Consider the following 21,327-nt stretch of genomic DNA (forward strand, 5'->3'; position numbering starts at 1 on the left):
CAGAGGCACGTGATAGAAAGAGACAAAACTTGTAGGTGAATAAATTTGTAGGTACGTAGTGCTGTGCGAGCTGAATTCCACTGTATCGCGTCGCAGCAAGACTCGCATTTATTTAAATCGTCTTGCGGAGTAATCCTTCTGTACCTGTACTATTACTTATTCTGTGGTATAACTAGCGGCCGCCCGCGACTTTGTACGCGTGGATCCCGTTTTACCCCCTTAGGAGTGGAGTTTCGTAAAATCCTTTCTTAGCGGATGCCTACGTCATAACATCTACCTGCATGGCAAATTTCAGCCTGATCTGTCCAGTGGTTTGGGCTGTGGGTTGATAGATCACTATGTCAGTCAGTTAGTCAGTCAGTCACCTTTGAGTTTTATATATTTAAAGAAGATTTCTTTCGCATTTAACCCATTCAAATTCTTCATGAATACAAATACCCCACAGATTTGTTAAGGGCTTACACTTGCGGGGTTGAAATTGGTAAAAATGGCCGGTTTCCTCAGCTTCCCGTGAAAAATCTGCCATATATGTCTCACTCACTTGCTATTAAGTTGCTATCAGTCTTAATTTTACGCACCCAGGGTCCATATTAAGCGATCTTGATCATTATGGTTGGAGTTTTTCTCACTTTTCATAGAATAAGGGTTCGAGAGAGAGACGATTATTATTATAATAATTCTTTATTATTATTTACTCGAAGTCTAGTCCTGTTGATTACTTAACCACTTAGCCTGGATTGCACTATGTTATTTTAACTTTAACGAACGTCAAAAACCTGTCAACTACATATAAAAAGCACCGGTTATCGTTATAGTTACGGTTACAGTTAGGTGGTGCAACTCAGCCTTAGTGTCAGAATCTTACGCCAGTTGAAGTTGTGTTACTAAAAATAATAAAAACTGGCAATCATGCAAACAAATTATACTTTTATCCATTCAAATCTTCGCAGAATATGTTTTTTTTAAAAGCTTTTTTTATATCACCGACATTTTCAGCCTCTTAAGGTAACATTATAGGAGCAGGTGCAAGTTTGTAATACTATAAGTTATTGTTGAAAACAGCTTGTGTTTGAGAAATGGGGTGTAATTTTGTAATAAAAAATATTCTTCTACCCTGAGGGTGTTACGACGGGGTTACGACCTTGCTGTAAAGCTTTATATGCCACTATAAGTGTAGAAATGTCTTAATCAGTCGTACAGCTTAAATTGCCGGGCACTTTCTTCATGTAAAATAATACAGTAGTAGTAATGTAGTCTGTCAAGTCTGGATACTTGGTCCAACTCCATACATCATCATCATTTTCAGCCACAGGACGTCCACTGCTGAACATAGGCCTCCTCAATGATTTCCACAATGGCCTTCCACAACTTCCATACATGTATTGGCATTATCCTTTGTGTTCCTCTAAGATCCACGGGATGAGTGGGAGTGGTCTTAATATATTAGAACCATGTGATCGCTCTTCCCGTTATTATCCGTAAAAGGCGTCTATAGGACAAATATGCGGATCCGGTTTTCCCAAACCACCTGGAAAATGTGAGAAGTGTATGATGCAATTAAAATAATCGATCTAAAGATCGATATTCAATATTTGTACAATATTCATAAATCAATTATTCGATATTTTCAGTTATTGCTGCCGCAGAACACCAGCGATATGTTCTGGGATCTACTGACCTGCATGACTCAATGAGGGTTTTCGCGATTGAAAAATCCGCCAGATAGCAATACGTAGACGCGAGATCCAAATGCTGCATGATTGGTTATTTTTGACATGACATTGACAGATATGTCAAAATCCACCAATCATGCAGCATTTGGACCTCGCGTCTACGTATTGCCATCTGGCGGATTTTTCAATCGCGAAAACCCTCATTGTGCTGAGCACTTGTCATTTTGATTCTAACAAAGTGTTGTTTATTTTAGTTACGAACTGTTTTTTCTCCCTTTTACTCTTTCTTTCTTTTGCATAGGTATGGTGTTCTTTTATCCTACAACTATTCACAAAAAATATTAATAAACAATGAATAAAAACATAATGAACGCACTTGCTCCCATACAATCGTCTCAAATCCGCCCTCCCAAAGGAAATTACCTACTAGGTACATTTGTTTTTATTTTCTCCTCACACAAATTTTGCAATTAGGACCCCCGCGTTAATCTCAATAGCCCTGCTTTAATAATGCGTCCCGTAATTAGCTACGGAACCCAAAATGTGCGTACATTTTGAGTTTTCTTGGCCACAATGAATTATTTATTAAGGAAAACCACGGTCCAAATTCTTGAGAATTCATTTGGTTAGTTGATCGTTTAATTTGCTAATGCTAAGGTTTTGTTTGGGGTGGATTGATTCATGCATTTTAATTTTGATTGCCCTTAATGAAATTCAGTGTCTTTTTTATACACTAATGTAAGACGGCCAAGTCACACAACATTAGATAACTATAAATAATAAAGAAATCGCAGTAAGAAACTATAGACTTGGCACGACTTTGTCTAGTTTTCATTACTTTTTAGAGATAAACAACAGCTCCATCGATACTTGACTAGTTTTTTACAGAATGTTTTTGGTGGGATTAATTTTTATTAAAGGCACACTTATCAACCCAGAATGGGATTAACCGCCGCGCTGTCGATTGTGCTGTCGACCGCGAGGCTTTGTGGCGAGGCGAAGCGTTTACGGTGCGGATAGTGTGCGTTGCAGTACCTACGGAGTTTCATACAAATAATACTGACAGCCTCGATACGATTACGATCCGTATCCGGGTCGATAAGTGTGCTTCATCCTTAAGACGCCGTAAAAATAGAATATTATTTTTAGGATTACGCATATTCCATTTCACATAAATAAGTAAACACGTTTTATGTTACGTCATATTATGGTTTCGAAATTTTGAAATGAACCCCAATTTTCTTAATTCGAAAAGCATTTAGGGTGGATTACACTCCTCGATGGGGAAAAATGCGATAAGAAATATTGAACCAAAACGATTCCATCTTATCAAGCTCTTTTCTGAATTTATTTTAAGTACAAAACCTGAATAAGAAAGCTTAGTTTCTGTTTCATAAAACCATTTTCAATTGAAAGACGTATATTTGATATTTAAGCATAAAATATGCCAGTATGATAGGTGTTAGGTGTAATATGATGAAAAGTAGGGTGACAATAGTGACTGAGTTTCTGGCGCTGCTTCTTCTCAGCACTGGCCCATTTATTGTCCCGACGAAACAGTGGTAGGGTTAATACTGGGACGTGTAAAAGTGTTTTTTAAAAGCCTACTTAAACAATAAATTAGTTTTATTAGTTTTTATGAGCTTTTTAATAAACTGTACAAGTAGAGATTTAGTTTGAAATAATTTTAAATGCTTATAACCTTATTTATTTCATTCAAATACAAAATTGCTTGAGACACCAAATACGCCTTTATGTATATAAAAACCTGCGTATTTCTTATACAATTTCAATTGAGCAACATTACCCCCAAATCTGAAATAATTACTCTGTACACCATGTTCCTTTGGCGTCTGAGGTATTAAATTAATTAGCGCCCTTTGATGCCACGATATCAATTAGGCAAGTGGTGAATTTAATCTCCGATAGCTTTTAAATGTATGAAAACGATAAAGGTATTATTCATAATTGCTCGAAAACGATCGGTTCGTTTAATGGACATTTCGCGTTTTAAGTGGATAACTTGGACGATTTAAACGCGGTACGTTTATGGGATCCGAATCGACTAGTAGTTGGTTTAGTGAATGGATGTTTACAGAAATAGATAGTTTTTTGGCACAAAAGAAATGGCGTTTGGCTCTATTAAACTAACAGTTATGAGATTGAAGTAAGATCAAGCTCAGTCCTTTAAAGTTAAGTTCAAGGCTTTAAAAATTGCTGGGTGCCAACTTTTGTTAAAAAAAATATATTTTTGCGAATGTCTACTGAAAGAGTAGAAGTAAATAATAATAGTACTGTTCATTAAAAATATTTTTAATCCTTCAAGGTCCGCGAATCTAGACACAATAGATAATCAATTGTTATGACATTAATTAATGCCGTCTGGGGCTCAATCGGTTAAAGAAAGAATAAATGAAACGTTGCTTAAATGTATCATTTTAATCAGCTACATTTTTTGATGATGGTTCCATCCATTCCATCCATCAAATCTCAGCCTAGATAATAATATAAAGCCAAAAGGAAGAAAATCTACCATCATGAAATATCTAACTCTGTAAGAACTTATTTATGACCTAGACATATCATTAACTACTTTGTGAACTCGCGGAGCGTTTTGTAAAAGTGCCGGAACATGACACCGTTTCTTAAAAAAGTCTCATTGTGGATGTCACTCTTTAAGGCTTTGTAAAAGAGGAAACTCTATAACTCCACAAAGTCCGACGATCTGTTTCAATTTGACAACTAAAATAAAAACGTCAAAAAGTTTTAAGGTCGTTTACCGAATATCAAATTAAGAATATCGTAAATTTAAAACTTTTAATTGGCAGTCAATTTATGTAAAACTTACAAAAATATCATGGTAACAGCTATTGAACTAAAGAGTGACTTCGAGAATCTGTTTCTATGAATACTATATTTATTGAAAGAACGAAAGAAGGAAAAATGATTATTTGCCACCAAATATATGCACTTTTAAATTTACCTACACATAATATAATTATTGCTCTTGATGAGATCAAGATCGGTTGAAAAACTATGACATTGAAGTTTGCTTAGACCATGTTTATACAGGGTGTCCCAAAAAGTAGTGTCAAGCCGAAGTCCAGAGGTAGAGCATCACTAGGGCTACCCGAATCACCTTTTGATAGTTTTAGAGTAATGATTTTTTTACAACTGAAACTTCTGAATCAGCTAGGCCTAGTATTCATCTAATAAAAAAAATCAGGCATGTAACTTGACTATTCGCGCCACAGTTATTTCTTCAAGCCTTACAATTGCCCCCTACGGGACCACAACCTTTCACTCCGTCCTAAACGAAACTTTAAAAGCTCTTCACAATCCGTTCAGGCGGTTCAATTTTCGGATTACATAACATTAGGTGCGTCGCCATTGCTATTCGCGCCGGACGATTGTAACTTCTGCCTCACAATAAAACAGAACGTGACTGCGGACCTAAATGCTGCGCTCGCGAACACCAAATCAATTTAGTGATGGGGCGTGATTCAAATTCTTCATTTCCCATCTGAATGAAGGGACACAATGATTTGCGACTGTTATGGGAGCTGCAAATGAATTTAGGGTTAATGTGTTTTGTTTTGGGTAATTTATTGGGTGTTGTTTTACGGGACCCGGTCACAACCCGGTATGGATTTCTTTGTTTTGTCACATGGGATGTCAAGTTTTAGGCTGAGTTGCACCACCTAACTCTGACCGTAACTAGTGTTTTTTGTATGGAGTTTGACAGATTTTTAACGTTTGTCAATGTTAAAGTAAGATGGTGCAACCCAGCCTTAGTATTGGTCACTGTAACTCTGTTAAATTAACAGTAGTAATTTTGTAATTAAATGCCTGAAACGTGATGAAAGTATTGATGAATATCACACGGGCTTAAACTTAAATTGAGATTTAAGCGTCGTTAAGAATTTGGGCCTAAAAGTCAATGGTTATTATCAGCATCTGATAAAGTAAGTACCTAGTGTAAAAGTCTGCTATTTCTTCTTGCATTTATTTTTCAAATTAATATTCGGTTGATTCAAATATGTATCATGCACCATCAAGGGTTATTAAAACTAAGTTAACAATACCCGTCTTCCCAATTTAAATTAATAACCCATAACTAGTTCTTCCATGTTTACACTAATTAATTTCCGTTTATAACCTGTCATAACCATCGCCAGCGCCTAATGAAACGTAAATATTTTCTAATAAAGTACGCCACTTCCACAGGCCTAATATATCTTTATGGCGGTCATATAGCCTTAATATGAGAGCGGAAGTATGATTATCATCTTCTACAAACACTTGGTTATTAAACCCGCCCCCATTTTAGGGTTAATTTTAAACATTTGCATAGGATCTTATGTTAAAGCTAATGAAATTAAAAACATTAATGTCGCGCGGAATGTTGTTAGTTAATTTTTAATTAAATAGAGGTACTGGTATAATTTTGTTAGAGCCAGAGAAATAATTACATAGTGACGATAACGGAATGTCTGGTTAACGAATTATTTTTGTAATAACCCATCCTTCTATCCTATCGTATAGAGAAAGAATTTCTTTCATTGTCATTCACAGAGATGTATAATAAGTACGTTTTAAAAACCTACTTACAAAAACAAAATGAGTTTTAATGAGTTTTGAGTCACGTAACTAGAAAAGTTAAGAAAACTATCATTCTAAAAAATATTTTTTTTTACAAAATAGGTATTTCTGCTAAATTAATGAATTTAAACTGTGCCCTAAGAATAAAAGGCTTTACTTCTAACAGAACTGTGTCTTCGGAATACCAAGATAAAACTGTGGCACTTACATAGTGGTAATACGAGCAATTTTTCAACAAACTTGTATAGCCTGAGGTCCATTGTCCATCATGTTGCAAGGTAACTAAAGTGCAAATTGTTACTTAATTCTAGCAAGCTTAGACGTTCCTTTATCCTAGGACATAAAAGTACCTTTAAAGGTCTGTATTTAGCGCAAAGTGAATAGTCTGCATACTAATTAGTGTTGGCCTCATTAATCTAAAGTTCTCTTTAAAGTACAGCAGAACAGCAAAATTTATCAAAGGTTCTGTTAAATCAAATTGAATATTATGTACATCATAAAAGCGAAAGGTCACTGACTGACTCACTCACTCATCACGAAATCTCAGAAACTACAAGTGCCAGGCGTCTCAAATTTTGCATGGGGGTTCCTTTTAGAACTTAAGTGCTCACTAAGACGGGATTTTCTAAAATTCAACCCCTAGAGTAAAACGGGGTACACGCGTACGAAGTTATTTTGATATTTTCATGATAGAATGCTGTAGGTTAATATACAGGGTATTTCTTGTAAGGTGTTATACCAGTGAAATTTGATGGAATATAATATTTTTAGCCCCCATGTTTATGTGATTTTTTCTTAGTTTTAAATTATTATAAAGTTTGAACAGTATTTTTTGTAACTTTCAAATGAAGCATTTTTTCATATTTTTGGCTTACTTTTTCTTCATATTTTTTGGTTACTTTTTCTTCGGTTCTTATTTGCAACATAATCGCTAGCGTTTTTAATTAAGCTTCATTTTAATGATAACATAATTATTCTCTTCAGGCATAACATCCTAAATAAACTTTGAAAGATTATAACTCAATAACTAGGTACGCAATCGCTGAACATACTCGTACCTACACGGGAGTTCAATCAATAACCTTGATACAGATTTACCTCTTCGCACTTAACACAAGAAACACCCTATATACCCAGTTATTATACTGATTGAGTTTGAGTTATTCCTTCCCCAAACCAAAAAGCTAATTGGCTCGTTAAGGAAACAGTTTATTTATGAATAAAATATTCAAATTCATCATTTGAAAAACAAGCAATTAGGACAACTTCTTGGGAATTGTTACAATCGTGATTCGCGTTGTTAACATGGCGCCCAGAAATATGACCGGCGAAGACAGCGAAACATAAAGGACGACAATTATACCCACCCCAGAGATTAAAAACAAAACGAAAACAGTTATAGATAGCACCGATTCGTGGGTACGTTCAGTGGCTCTAGCACGAAAACTTTTTGAATTCGAATTGTTCGCGTATTCAAGAAAATTCGATACAGCGCCTTCGAATTCAACGATAACGTGGCGATCTCGATTGTCAAAATTGGTTTCGTGCTACCATTTCTCATACTAAATTCACTTTACGTCACGTTCACTGCAGGGGCGTTGTTTAAGTTTTCGTACTAATTCTGAGACAATCTAACTTTAACCGTAAGTTTATCGATGACCGGTATTTTTTGTATGGAATTTGACAGATATTTGACGTTTCTTAAAGTTAAAGTAAGATGGCGCAACCCAGCTTAATCTTTTGATGACTATTCGGATACGCAAACGATTCAAACACGAAAGATTTTCGTGCTAGAGGTACAGGAGATAAAATTAATAGGGGATAATCCGTTGCGTCGTACAATCTTGCTTTTCCGGCGATGTTTTAAATCTATATTTTGTTATTTGTTATCACGATTTGTAATAATCGTTTCTGGAATCAGAGTTGACAGGAATGGGCCACGAACATTTAAATTTAGTTGAATTTTAATGTTTGGATTCTGTTATGTTGTAAAAATATCTCGAGGCTTTTTAGATTTCCACGACTCTAAAAAATTTGAAGTACAGTGGTTGTGCTCTCTAGAATCGGAAAGTTATTATGTAGGGCTCGCATCTCTTTGCACCGCGCTCCGCGGCGGTACGCGGGACGACAGATTTAATCATTATATGCAAGTACCTCAATTTGTACAGAAAACACGCGCGGCACAACACACTGACAAGGCGTTTGCGCGCGGGATTCGTTATTATGTCGCCACGCGGACCGCAGCGGAGCGCGGTGCAGTGTGTCGCCTTAATATCAAAAAAGTGTAGGAGTAGGTACCTACCTAGTTTGTGTATTGTTTCCCTTCCAGTTTAAAAAATAGTCTTGTTTTAACCTGATAACCGAATATTAATACAATTCAGTTGAGGTATGTCAGTATATGAAGAAATACATGGCTCAATTACTCGCCCAATCTTCCAAAATACCAAAGCTACATTCAAAATGATTTTTATTTAATTTTATTCAAATACGAAGGCAACTGTTGATTTCAATTATGATGGTTCTCTCTGAATTAAATCAATGAATTATTCATTCATAAGCCCAATTAATGTTTCAGCTTCGAAATACATAATTTCTTTGTTAATTTTTTTTGGTTATGTAACGAAGTAATAATAAAAAATAAATTGAGCTGAGTTTTTAAAGTATTTTTTTTTGTCATTCATTACAGTGTAAAATTATTCTACATTTTAATAAGCAATTTTAAAAACACGAACTGCCTAAGGCGGGACTCGACCCCACGAGAAGAAGAGTCCGTAAGAGCAGTCGCCCGGTAAGCGGAAGGTCGTGGGTTCGAGTCCTGCCTAAGCCGGGCATTTATTGGGCATTCGTTTTTTTCAAGTTGTTTACTAAAATTTAGTTTGAGAAGCGACTCTATTCGCTTAGAAATTTTAACGATTAAAATTATTCTTTTGTCAAATCAATTCCTAAGTTATATCAACGAGAAAACAATTGTTTCATTTTTCACCTACCTAAACCGCAAAATTCTGGATGAATTCCGGAAAAGTAATTAACTGAAATTCAGTTTAATGACATTGACAACCTCTTAAAGTTCTTACCTACGAAGTACGAAGATTGATTGATTTTATCATAGCATACATTATTTCTGAAATCGAAATCCACACAAGTGAAGTAGCAATAGTGACTGAGTTTCTTGCGATGCTTTTTCTCAGCTCTATCCCATTTATTGTCCCGAAGCAGTGGTAGGGTTAATAATACAGGGACGTGTAAAAGTGCTTTTTAAAAGCCTACTTGTAAATATTAAATTAGAGTTGAGTTTTTTATGAGAAGTCGCTGGTAAACCTAATTGACTCAAATGGAGAATCCTATAAAACTTTCAAATATTTCCCTTTCCTTATCAAAATCATACAATTATAGCATTCATTTTAGGTTTCAAGCAAGAACATTTAATAAGAACCGCCACGTATGCTGTTTATCCTTAAAACAGGTAACGTGCAAGAAATGGGAAGCACGTGTTAAAATAAGACGTATCTGCGTGTTACGAGCATGTCTACACGTATTTATACGTCTGTGGTATGTGGTGCAAGTGGGGAGACGTTAACGTAATATATTTATATTATTAACTAATTTTAAAATCTTAAAAATATCAGTTTTCCTTTTTTTTTTCAGGAGAACGCGCTATCAACATTGTGCATTCGATTTTTAGATTTTTTTATCTAATCTTAGTTGATATTATAAATTCGTTCGTTTCAGCCGAAAAACGTCCACTGCTGGACAAAAGCCTTCCCCAAGAATTTCCACAAAGACCGGTCCGATTTTATATTGCTAATCGAAAAATAAGTACCTCCTTGACTGTTACTGATTTTCGCATTAAAGCCTTCGAAATAACATCTAAATTAATCTCGACAGATACTGAACACTTCGAATCGACTCATTATCTTCATTTTGCTGTAGACATTTTAATTAAAACGATACTAAATTACAACTCGCCTAACTGTTGCCCCGCCTGAACTAAGTATAGAAAATACGAGAACACAGTGAGCATGATTGTATAGATTCTATAAAAGTATATATATTTTATCTAAAAACAACCCTTTAAGGTTAAATCACGGCATCTAAGACCCTCTTTTACAATAAATTACCCGACCCATCGCGATCCGATTGATCCAATGACGGGCGCTGTCAAGAGTACGAGCATCAGATTCAGATCGTCTAAAACAATTTTTCCCTAACATTATCATGGGAAATTGGACCATCGCGGCGCGTATTAAATTAATGATACCTGTCAGAATTTGTTGAGAGCGCTCCTCGAGACGTGAAGGTTGTACACAAAAGCGGGCCCTGGTAAAACCGCCATCATTCACTTGTAGCAACAATGGGGCAATAAAATGTACAAGAAATAAAGGGAGACCGTCCGGTAGCAATGTCGAGATAACGCCCGCGTTTACGCTGCGATACATCCGTCATTTGTTTCGTTTTCCGATATTTCGACAATCAGGGGCGTTCGATTTTCCGAACGGTACGCGAATGTGACAAAAGTTTTCGAGTTTTACGATTTTGTCTTGTTTTTTTTATGACTGCGTAACTGAGACTGTGATTTGGGGAAAGTTGTTTGTGTGGACTATAAAAATCCAATCTCATGCGTGCTCGTGTGTTAACAAATATTTTGGAATAAAAACGCCACAAAAAATTTAAAATTATCACCTGACAAACAGAGTTACGGGAGAAATATGATTTTTATTAGAAATTGCACATTCATAGAATAAAGTGAATACATTTATTGAAACTATTACTTCATATTGTTGTTATTACCGATACGTTGAACACATTCATATTTTATTGGTATGTGAAATAGCTTTGATTGGTGTGCCCCAAAATCCATTTGAATTAATAAAAATACTGTCTCTGTATTGGAGAAATGCACTGAAGCTACTCGTATATGGAAAACGTGTTTCCCAAATATAAAAGTTTTAAAATAAAAATGAGAATCCATTTTTTTTTGCAATTCTCATTTTTTTTTAAATCCAATTAGGTGCTCCTCTAGTCATTTCTGTAAGTAGTTAACAATAAAAAGTTTAACTACATTGTACAAATATTTCTGTTAGGTACTTATCATTACCTTACCTAATCTTTACGATCACAACATAAACGTAAGCGTCTCCACTCAGACATTCCCATAAAGCAGGGCCCATTATCGAATGAGTAATACCATCAGTTAAACAAGCATACCCAACCCTTTATCTTAGACCAAAATACACATCTTTCAAGAGCCATTTGACAGGCACCATTAATTTAGGCCATAACCACGATGACGGTACATTGCGTATGATAAAGTGAAGTGGTATCTCAAATGAAGTGCTCTTACGGAACCATCTGATGCTTAGCAGCGTACACCTTAATGCGGGAGGTGTTCTTTCATATGTCCCCGAGGATAACATAGAGTTTCATTGTGTCGAGTGATAGCTCCGAGCGTTTTGCGACAGCGATTTGTCTCGTGAAACCCATTTTAGGCTCGGTTGAGCATTTTTCTTTAACAATTTCAGTACTTATGATGTGACGCTTTAGGTGGTTTGAGAGTTGTGCTTTCTCTAAGCATAGTAATATTTACTCAGCTCAATATTCTACTTTATATCTTCTGTATCGATAAACTTCCCTCATCTACATTACTACCTATATTCGATCACACTGAAAATTCATAAATTCAAAGTACATGTTAAAAAAATCCTTATGAAAAAAGTAATTAAGTTATTATAAAGTAAAAGATTATTGAAATGACAAAAGTGCGTGGACTTTACCTACCTTGTTCGCACTTACGTGTCGTGTAAGTTATAAATTACTGTATTTGATTGAAAAAGAGGATAACAAAGGTGACTGTTTCTTCTGCCACTTCTTCTCAACATCAGCCTGTATGTTGTCCCAAAGTGGTGGTAGGGCAAGCTATATTTGGGACGTGTTTAAGTGCCATGGAAAGGGCCTATGTACTGAATAAACTAATTCATTTCATTTCAATAAAAATGTACGTAAAAAACTCATTTGTCCTGTTATTTCGGCCCTGTGAGGTACAGTAGATACGCAAATACGTCAAACGATCGAATGAGCACACGAAATTACCTACTCGTGTGAGAAAGCAAATCATTTTTATTTGATCATTTTCATAGTATGTTGAATGTTCAGAATGTTGTAATTTCTTCCTTTGCCGTCGAGAAACTCTGATAGGTACATGTATTAAATACGTATTAGTATTACATGTTTTGAATTCCCTACTTCTCCAGAATCTCAGATTTTAGCTTCATTAAGGTGTGTATAAATTAGGTACTTAATTATTATTAGACATAAGTAATACCCACCTTATTACACTATTATAAATCTCTATGAATTTGATTACATTGTCTAATAATTTCACAACGTGTTTCTTACTCTACGATATCATCTGATTCTGGTTTTCTGACCTTCTTCTTGTCGTGTCGACAACGAACTTATAGTGTCCGCCTAAACTCCGCTAAAAGAGAGGCGTTGTCAGTAGCATTCCTTAAATCTTCCTGCGTGCAGTGGTTTGGGCACGCAGGGCACGACATCATGTGCTACATTGTATTTTTCTAATGGATTTCTAGAAGACATAGCTAACATAGTGATCTGAAAGTCACCGTATTATGTTTACGTTTCTTAATTTTTAAATTAGGTATATCATTATTAAGTAAACCTACTGCCTTTAGGTACCTACCTAAATTCAGTATTTATTTTACTAGAGTCTAATAACCTCAGTTTAAAGCGAACAAACAGTATAAGCCCATAGAAAACAATTTTCCTCTTAAGTGGCCTCAGTTACCGCCATATTTAAAATCAAAATTAATTATTACTTCAAACAATATTTGTAACGGATAAAGGCTTCTCAACAAAAATTAATTACAAGTATCCATTAATTTTGCTAAACAAAGTACATAGCAATTTCGACCTAAAATTTGTTTCTGCTCAATATAATGCGATATTGTTTTATCCATTATTAAATTAGTGAATGGGGTCGAAAATAATTTTAATCTTACATTAATCGGACACTTTAGTGATAAAATCAATACACTTAAAGTTATTGGATCAATTTGACGCACATTTCTTCACACTCACTCTTTTATAGATATAAGGGACAGTACAAATTAAAAGCTCGTTCAACACAAAAAACAATAATTTGTGAAAACACCTCAATATGTAAAAATCATAATAAACACTTATTAATAGATCATGTTAGTCCTATTCAAGTCAGAATACGTTTAACTTCACCACTTGAAGATTTTTGAGAGACAAAATAGTTTTTAGTTAGTCGCTTACTCATGTGGAAAGCCTTCCATGAATAAGTAATTTCATAAAGACTAAACCCTTTTATTTACTTATTGAATCCCTTATTTTTCAATAAATAAAGCATTTCTTAGATTATATTCCAAAACCTTTGTAATATTATAACGATGTCGTACGATTCAACAAAATACTTTTATATTCGTTTATCAAAATTACTTTTTTATTTTATTCGATAGGACGATCAGATTTAAGTTTTTTGCTGTAATCAGAAATAGATTCAGTGTTTGAAAGAGATTTTTACTGATATTTCCAAAATTGAACTCTAATGACAGACGCTGACTGAGTATTTTAGATTCCCAAATTCGTATATTTTATTAAAAAATTGTTATATTCTAGTTTCTGAGGCCTTGTGATCCTTATCTTTATACTAAAGGAGACCGAGGTGAGTTATAACAGAGGAGAGTTGTGACATTGTCGATATTTTGGAACTTAGTTCAGTGTGCTTACCATGAGTTTACGTTAGGTGTGCTCGCTAGCGACTACGTAAAAAAATGACATTAATTGTATGACATATTGTGCAGCGCCCCTAGCGGCTACTTTCAAGAAACAAAATCTTCATAGAGATTTTTGACGTACTCGCTAGCGAGCACACCTAACGTAAACTCATGGTAGGTGCACAGGTCCCAGTTTCGAACCACTCGATTCGATCGATCCAAGAATTTGATGTCAAGCAGCGTCTTTCTTCCATCGTCCAAAGTCGTATTTTCACTTTCTTTGGCCATATTACACGCGGAGACGTCGTTTCTGTTGAACGAATTGTTGTGCAGGGGAAGGTTGAGGGTACAAGAGCGCGTGGCAGGTCGCACTCAATAGCCCACTCCACGAGTGCACAAGAAAGGCTGCAGTGCGGGAGGAATGGCGACGGATTGTGAGGCTTACTACCAGACCTGGTGTGAAGACCACTCTGGCAAGAGTGTAGCGACGAAGAAGAAGAGTTCAAGTCCCAAGCTAACATATACGCGCTGTTGTGTGGTTGCGAATAATAGATTTCCAAAAATCGACAACGTCACAACTCTCCTCTGTTACAACTCTCCTCGGTCTCCTCTATTAAAACCATAAGGGAAGGGGCCATTTCCCAGTACATTAGAAAGCAAGGGGCAGACAATGTCTGTGCTTTCCTGAGATTAATTTGGAGCTTACACAAAGGGTGTGGTAATGGCTGCGATTATTGTACTGGATGTTTGTTCTCCTAATCTTTTTCTGCTAATATTGTAAGAATATAGGGATGCGACATCTGGTATGGAATAAAGCTGGTGTCTTTATTCTATTAGTTGAGTAAGTACACTAAGACAATCGTGTGAAAAATATATGGCCAACTCACATCTGGCGTATTTTTACGCCCGCATTCACAAACGATGCTTGCTGAAGTGAAGCAGCGAATCGAACGCACAGCGTTGAATAGAGTTCTGTGATTGGTTCGTGTGTCACCCTGTGCGTCTACGCGCACTGTGAGACCTCATAGTAATGTTTGTGAATACGGTCGGGCGTATGTCTATGTTTTGAGTTCCATCGTTTGCCTCCCCCAAGGATTTCTATAACGACCGGTCCTACGCTGCCCGCATCCAGGTTCTTCTGGCAACCTTCACCAGATCGTCCAATGAAATTTTGTTTCTCTTGTAAAAATTAGTTTTAACAATTTTGCATAATCGATGCCAAATTACGAAGAAATTTTATCACGTTTTCCTATCTTCGAGCGAAATAGATTTTGTTTCGTAAATTATTCCTATTTTGCGACATCTCAAAGGATATCTTCAGACGATGCTTATTTAAATCGCTATTACCACATTTAGATAACGTCCTCGCACAAGAACTGGAATAGTCAATACTGAGACAGAACAAAACGACCTGTTCTTAGAAAACCAGGTCACAGTAGTTCGATAAAACCTCTAACAAAGGACAAGTTATTTTTGCTTCGCAATTACTTCTTTGACAAGATGCGACTTCTCAAACTTTTAAATTTCATTTGTTATTGTTGAAACTTACTTTAACCGTAACTATAACACTAACCGGTGTTTTTTGTATGGGCTTTGACAGATTTTGACATGTTTAAAGTAAGATGGTGCAACTTAGACTCAGTATCTTATCAAATCAATCAAAAATGTTATTATAATAATATTTAATTTTGACTAAAATCATACAATTTTTATTGCGGTGCGCTCAAGATTCTATCAAAACGTTATGTAGCTTTTTTGACCATTCAAAGATACTCGTTCTCGTAAAGAATAAAGAGAATAAAGAAGTACTAATCGATCGTTCTGTTTCGTCTTTTCCCCAACACAAATAGCAATAGAAGGAATTTATTCACGACTGTAGCCTGGTATTTAATTTAGCCTCCACAAGGAAATGGGAATGCTAAATAGCTCGAATTAACAGTTGCATCGGAATAGTAGCTTTGAATTAGTTGGGTATTAACTTGTGAGCATCAACAAACGGTCTTGAATTACGGGGTATTCATGAGTTAATTATTAATATCAGCATTATAGTTCGTGCTATCTTGAATGCTATACTAGGTTTAGTTACGGTAACTTTCAAAATGACCGTAGGCCCAATCTTGATAGTCACAATGAAGTAAACAATAAAAACTGAATGCGTCAACTGAAAAATTAAGCTAACAATTTCGGTACAGAAAGATTTTCAGAGAAGACAAATATTTTCATTTCAATAAAGAACTGAAATGTTATTTTGATGTAAACATTGTCACTCTCAAAACTGACACGAATTTGACAACGCATCCCAATCTTTATTCCGTAAAGTTTAAGTAGACTTACACACGAAACAGGGCTCCTTCTGGCGCCGTCAGAAAAGAAAACATATTATAAAAAAAATATCTGCATTCTAACTAAACAAAGCCTTTTTTTCTCAGGTCGGCTGGCTCCGAGCTGAAGACCAAACAGTCCTGTCCCTTCACGAGCGAGTGGTGCTCGGCCCGCGGTACTCCGTCAGCCTGGACTCTCCGAGCACCTGGCAGCTGAGGATCAGGCCTCTGAGGGCAGAGGACCGGGGCTGTTACATGTGCCAAATCAACACACAGCCCGTCATGAAGTGGCAGATTGGCTGCATCGATGTTTATGGTAAGTTTCTGGGTCTTCTTCTTTCGCCTCACCTAATCCTGTTACATGGGGTTGGCTTTCCCAATCATGTACCGCCATATTGCAGGCCATTGGATATCCGAGATGATCCAGTTTCTCGCAAAATGCAGTACTAAACGTTCTAACTTCTTGCTGAAGTAATTATAGTCATATTATTATCTTTTATCCTTAATAAATAAATTAATTATAAATTATTGTTATTGTAATTTTATTTAGTCAACATTTAAAAGTTTACAGCTGCTAGTGTGATGAGTACCTAATGTATTTTTGATTAAGTTAATTTACATGTTTCAATTATAAAAGCTGTGGTACCACTCCAATCTAACAAAAGCAACTAATTATAGAAAATGTTTCTTAATCCCACTGCACTGCACGTATCCTTTATTCACAGTTATCCTGGATAATGGTGAGGATCCTAATTGAGTTAGCAAATTATACTTATTGAAATGTTTTGTTCAACGTTTGCGGTTCTCTCCTACAAGCAACGCTTTTGTTTTGAGTTTTTACTTCACAACTTCTGTTTGTTTTGGAATTCTGAGAGATTGCTGGCAATAACATTTCTAATAAAAGTGTGGTAGAGTTTTTTTTTTTTTGTGAATGGATTTTCCTTCTTGTTTTTAATAACGTCTGTGATAAAAATATCAACGTTATTCACCTTAAAAGACACATTCTTATCATTAATAGCTACCATTTTAATTAAATGAAGTAAGGACTTAATATCATAATTTACATCTAAGATTTTTAAATCATCTAAATTCTTCATTGCTGTACAAAATACATTTTCCATTGCACATTTAAATATAAATTTCCGAAATAAATGCTGAAACAAAGCTGGATATTTGGAACGTCATTAAAGTCCAAAGTAGCGTAAATGAAAATTTGAGTTGTCCCAGGTAACACTGAAAGGTGTAGCCGTAAAGAACTTAAGTAAATTACAGAGAAACAAACCGAATTCCAAACTTCCCCATGCGAATTCAACCGTAAACATTTTCAAAAGAAACTCCCAACGGGCGATTTCTTTAAACGCATAATACGCAAAAATATAAAAGAGGGGACTTAAGCTTATTAGGAATAGGAGACGGCTTCAAAACATCTCAAAGTACTTACGTCGAACTTAGAACAAAACTCAATATCAATGAAATGTCTCGAATGAAAACGGTGGAAAAGTATTTTTCCTTGGGAAAATAAATCACGTAAGAAAAGTTAGCTTTACCTCCTCGCGCCATTGGAGGTGAGAGCCAACTTTTATCGCCCAGTTCAAATTAGTTCGGGGCTATTCTTTTTTCTTTTCAACTTTTGAAGTATGGATTTCAATATTGAATTTTTACTATGTCTCTGAGGCATGTGGCCCGCAACTTTTCCTGGGAAATTTAATACGCCGTCACGTTGCAGAGTTATGCAATCTTTTGACGTGGAATGAAATTGACGAAATTGCCCTGGAATATTTCAAGATGTGGAACTCTTGTGGATTACTTGGGAAGGAATTGTGGGACCCTAACGACATGCGATTGCTTTCGCAACTCAAAATCTGTTGCAGCGTGAATTTTAAATTAGTATGTTGAAGAAGCGTGTGTTCAAGTTTTTTCTTTAGCAGCGATGTTATTGTAAAATATAACACCTACCTAGATTCTACTTCCTACTCCTACTAATATTAGAAATGCGAAAGTTTGGATGTCTGGATGTCTGGATGTCTAGATGTCTGGATGTCTGGATGTCTGGATGTCTGGATGTTTGTTGCTCTTTCACGCAAAAACTACTGAACAGATTTTGATGAAACTTTACAGTATCCTACTAATATCCTACTTAATAATATTATAAATGAGAAAGTTTGGATGTCTGGATGTCTAGATGGCTTGATGTCTGGATATTTGTTGCTCTTTCACGCAAAAACTACTGAACAGATTTTGATGAATTTACAGTATTATTGTTTATAACCGAGATTAACAACATTATATAGGCTATAATTTATGACGATCTGTGACAAACTAAATTTCATGCGGGAGAAGCCGCGGGCAAAAGCTAGTACTGTTATAATGTTTTATCAAAGTTTGTGGATAGTTTGAAACTGCTTTCGGCATACCATCAAATGGAACTAATGCCCAACATTATACACAATACTACATCGAAGGTATACTGATTGCATGGCCAACTCCCAATACATCGGCAGATTAAGCTATTAATCCACCAAGGGCCTCAATGCGGGCCATCACTTTGTGTTTGACCAGTGGCGGCCCTAATATCCACCGTAATCAACATCTCATTGTTATAAAATATTGAACAGCTAATCATTTCAGCATTTGATTGAGATTTGTCTGATAAAGTGGATCTGTCAGATTTTCGAATTTTGAGGCAGCTGTGTATGAAAAGATCATATTTTTTTCGATTCATGTCTTTTTATTTGAAATTTTAAAGAAGAAAAATAAACGTATTTTATGCTTTTACTAAATGTTTAGGAATATAATATGCACAGTCTCTGAGTCGAATTAGGCTAGATTGTGATAGAGACAATAAAAAAACAAAATTACTCGTATCTCGAAGTGTATCAGCTGTCATGACAAAGTCAGACAAAGTGTTTGCTACAACGTTTTTTTATTTATTAGGTAGTATCAGGCCTGTTCATCTCCGCGAGTTTACATCGAAAACAAAACACGCACGATGGCCCACCTACAGGATACTATTCGACAAGGCCTCACATACGAGCGAACATTGACTCACGCACGCGTTTTCTTGTGTATGATGGAAGAAAATAAAGAAACTGGTGTACTAAATACTGTGCAGTATTTAACTGCCTAAATAATAATAAAAACACAGAATGTATTTTTTTAAGTTGCCTCAAGACACTGAGAGGTAAATAAGTAGTTAATATTATTCATGATAATTCATGCTAAATCATGTATTTCCTCCGCCATTTTCCGCAGTTTGGCACCTCACGTCACATAATTTTACCGAAGTCAGCCCTACAGCTTCGGCGCAGTGCCGATCACTGACATTTGTCAACAAAATGGTGCTTGACTCTTGAGACAGGCTAAATTACACCACATTGTTAATGACATTGAGCATACATTTTTTTAAATACCTTCGCGAAGTAAAACTTCTGTACGTAGTACTTATTATTATTCTGTAGTAGTATTGTTAATTTTTATTGTTCAACAAAATCATTAGCGAAAGCAAATCTTCTTTTATTTATTTTTGTTTTTTTTTTCAATTTCTCATGTCACATCCAAAATAATATCAATGTATCTTACTCCCTTCATATATTTTTATTGTTCGCAAAATTTGTCGATGCCACACTTTGTCGCAATATTATTTTAGATGACGCCCACTTTCTCGCAAGTTATTCTACGGGCACGGTTTACGACCGCTGGAGTGTATCGCCTCGTTTGTTCCCGTAGTCGCACTCGTATTTACATAAGCAAAAAAATCAATTATTGACTGCGCTTTATTATTTTATCGTTCGACAAAATTATTAGCAACAGCAAAATTTTTCTTTATTTTTGTTTTTTTTTTCAATTTCTCATGTCACATCCAAAATAATATCAATGTATCTTATTCCCTTCATATTTCTTTATTGTTCCCAAAATTTGTCGATGCCACACTTTGTCGCAATATTATTTTAGATGACGCCCACTTTCTCGCAAGTTATTCTACGGGCACGGTTTACGACCGCTGGAGTGTATCGCCTCGTTTGTTCCCACAGTCGCACTCGTATTTACATAAACGCGTTCGGGAGTGCGCTGCCTTTTATTGCCTTTTAACTTTGCGCTCTTTTGCGCCACACTTGTCGGAGGGCTATCGGCAAAAACAACTGGTTTTGTATGAGTGGGTGGTGTGAAAGCGAGTTATTTTTGCAGATAGTAACGTTTTTGCGTAGTAAAATAATTAAACGATAGTATTTCAAACTTAGGCATTATTAGTCCACGGCATTATTAGTTTTTTGAAAGGCAACAAAACACAAAATAATGATTTATTAAGAGCGTTTACGCGAAGCGCGGCGTTTCAAGGGGCATCATTGGAAATGATTCGCGCGCGGCGTTTTCTAATAGTTTTCAAATGTTTATAGCAAAACAATAACAATGAATTAAATATAGTTTCAAAGTAAATATTTTAAAGAAGATGTTGTTTTATTATATTAAGCTATTTTTATGTTGAATAAAGGAAGAATATTGGTGAAAAAATCACTTTGATTTTTGGGTATTTCACGTTATTTTAATTTGTGATTTCTTATTGTAAAATGCTTAAATCTAAAAAATTTCTCAGATAACTATTTGCTCAAGGATCTATGCTATAGGATATAAATGTTTTTTAAAACGTTTTCACAGTATTTTTATAAAAATTTCAGCTTGTAAACTGACGCTAAAGTGGAAATTTACAAAACCTGTGTGGACTTATCTTGATAGAATTCTTAAATACTAAACTAATCGCAATATTTTCTCAATTAACTATTTAGACGACGAAATTGCCTAACTATTTATGCCTATAACATATTTGTAGTATTACTGGTTAATGATTGTAACGAGTTGAAAAAGTACTGTTTTTGCGCCAAACGGCGTAAACGCTCTTAAGAACTGTGTTTTTGTAAGATCTTGTACACAGTGTGAAATGCAGTAAAAGATGTGAGCATTGAGTATTGGACACAAGCC

At 35.5% G+C, this 21,327-nt stretch overlaps 1 protein-coding gene across 1 annotated transcript in view; it reads left to right on the forward strand.

Moving 5' to 3' along the window:
* Positions 1-21,327, forward strand: part of LOC135079266 (neurotrimin-like) — a 113,407-nt gene that overhangs the window by 63,573 nt on the left and 28,507 nt on the right. The window contains exon 3 of the mRNA XM_063973879.1: positions 16,462-16,669. Coding sequence (XP_063829949.1) covers positions 16,462-16,669 — 208 coding nt within the window. The remainder of the gene's footprint in view (positions 1-16,461; positions 16,670-21,327) is intronic.

This window comes from Ostrinia nubilalis, chromosome 16 (assembly GCF_963855985.1).
Source record: "Ostrinia nubilalis chromosome 16, ilOstNubi1.1, whole genome shotgun sequence".
Lineage (NCBI taxonomy): Eukaryota > Metazoa > Arthropoda > Insecta > Lepidoptera > Crambidae > Ostrinia > Ostrinia nubilalis.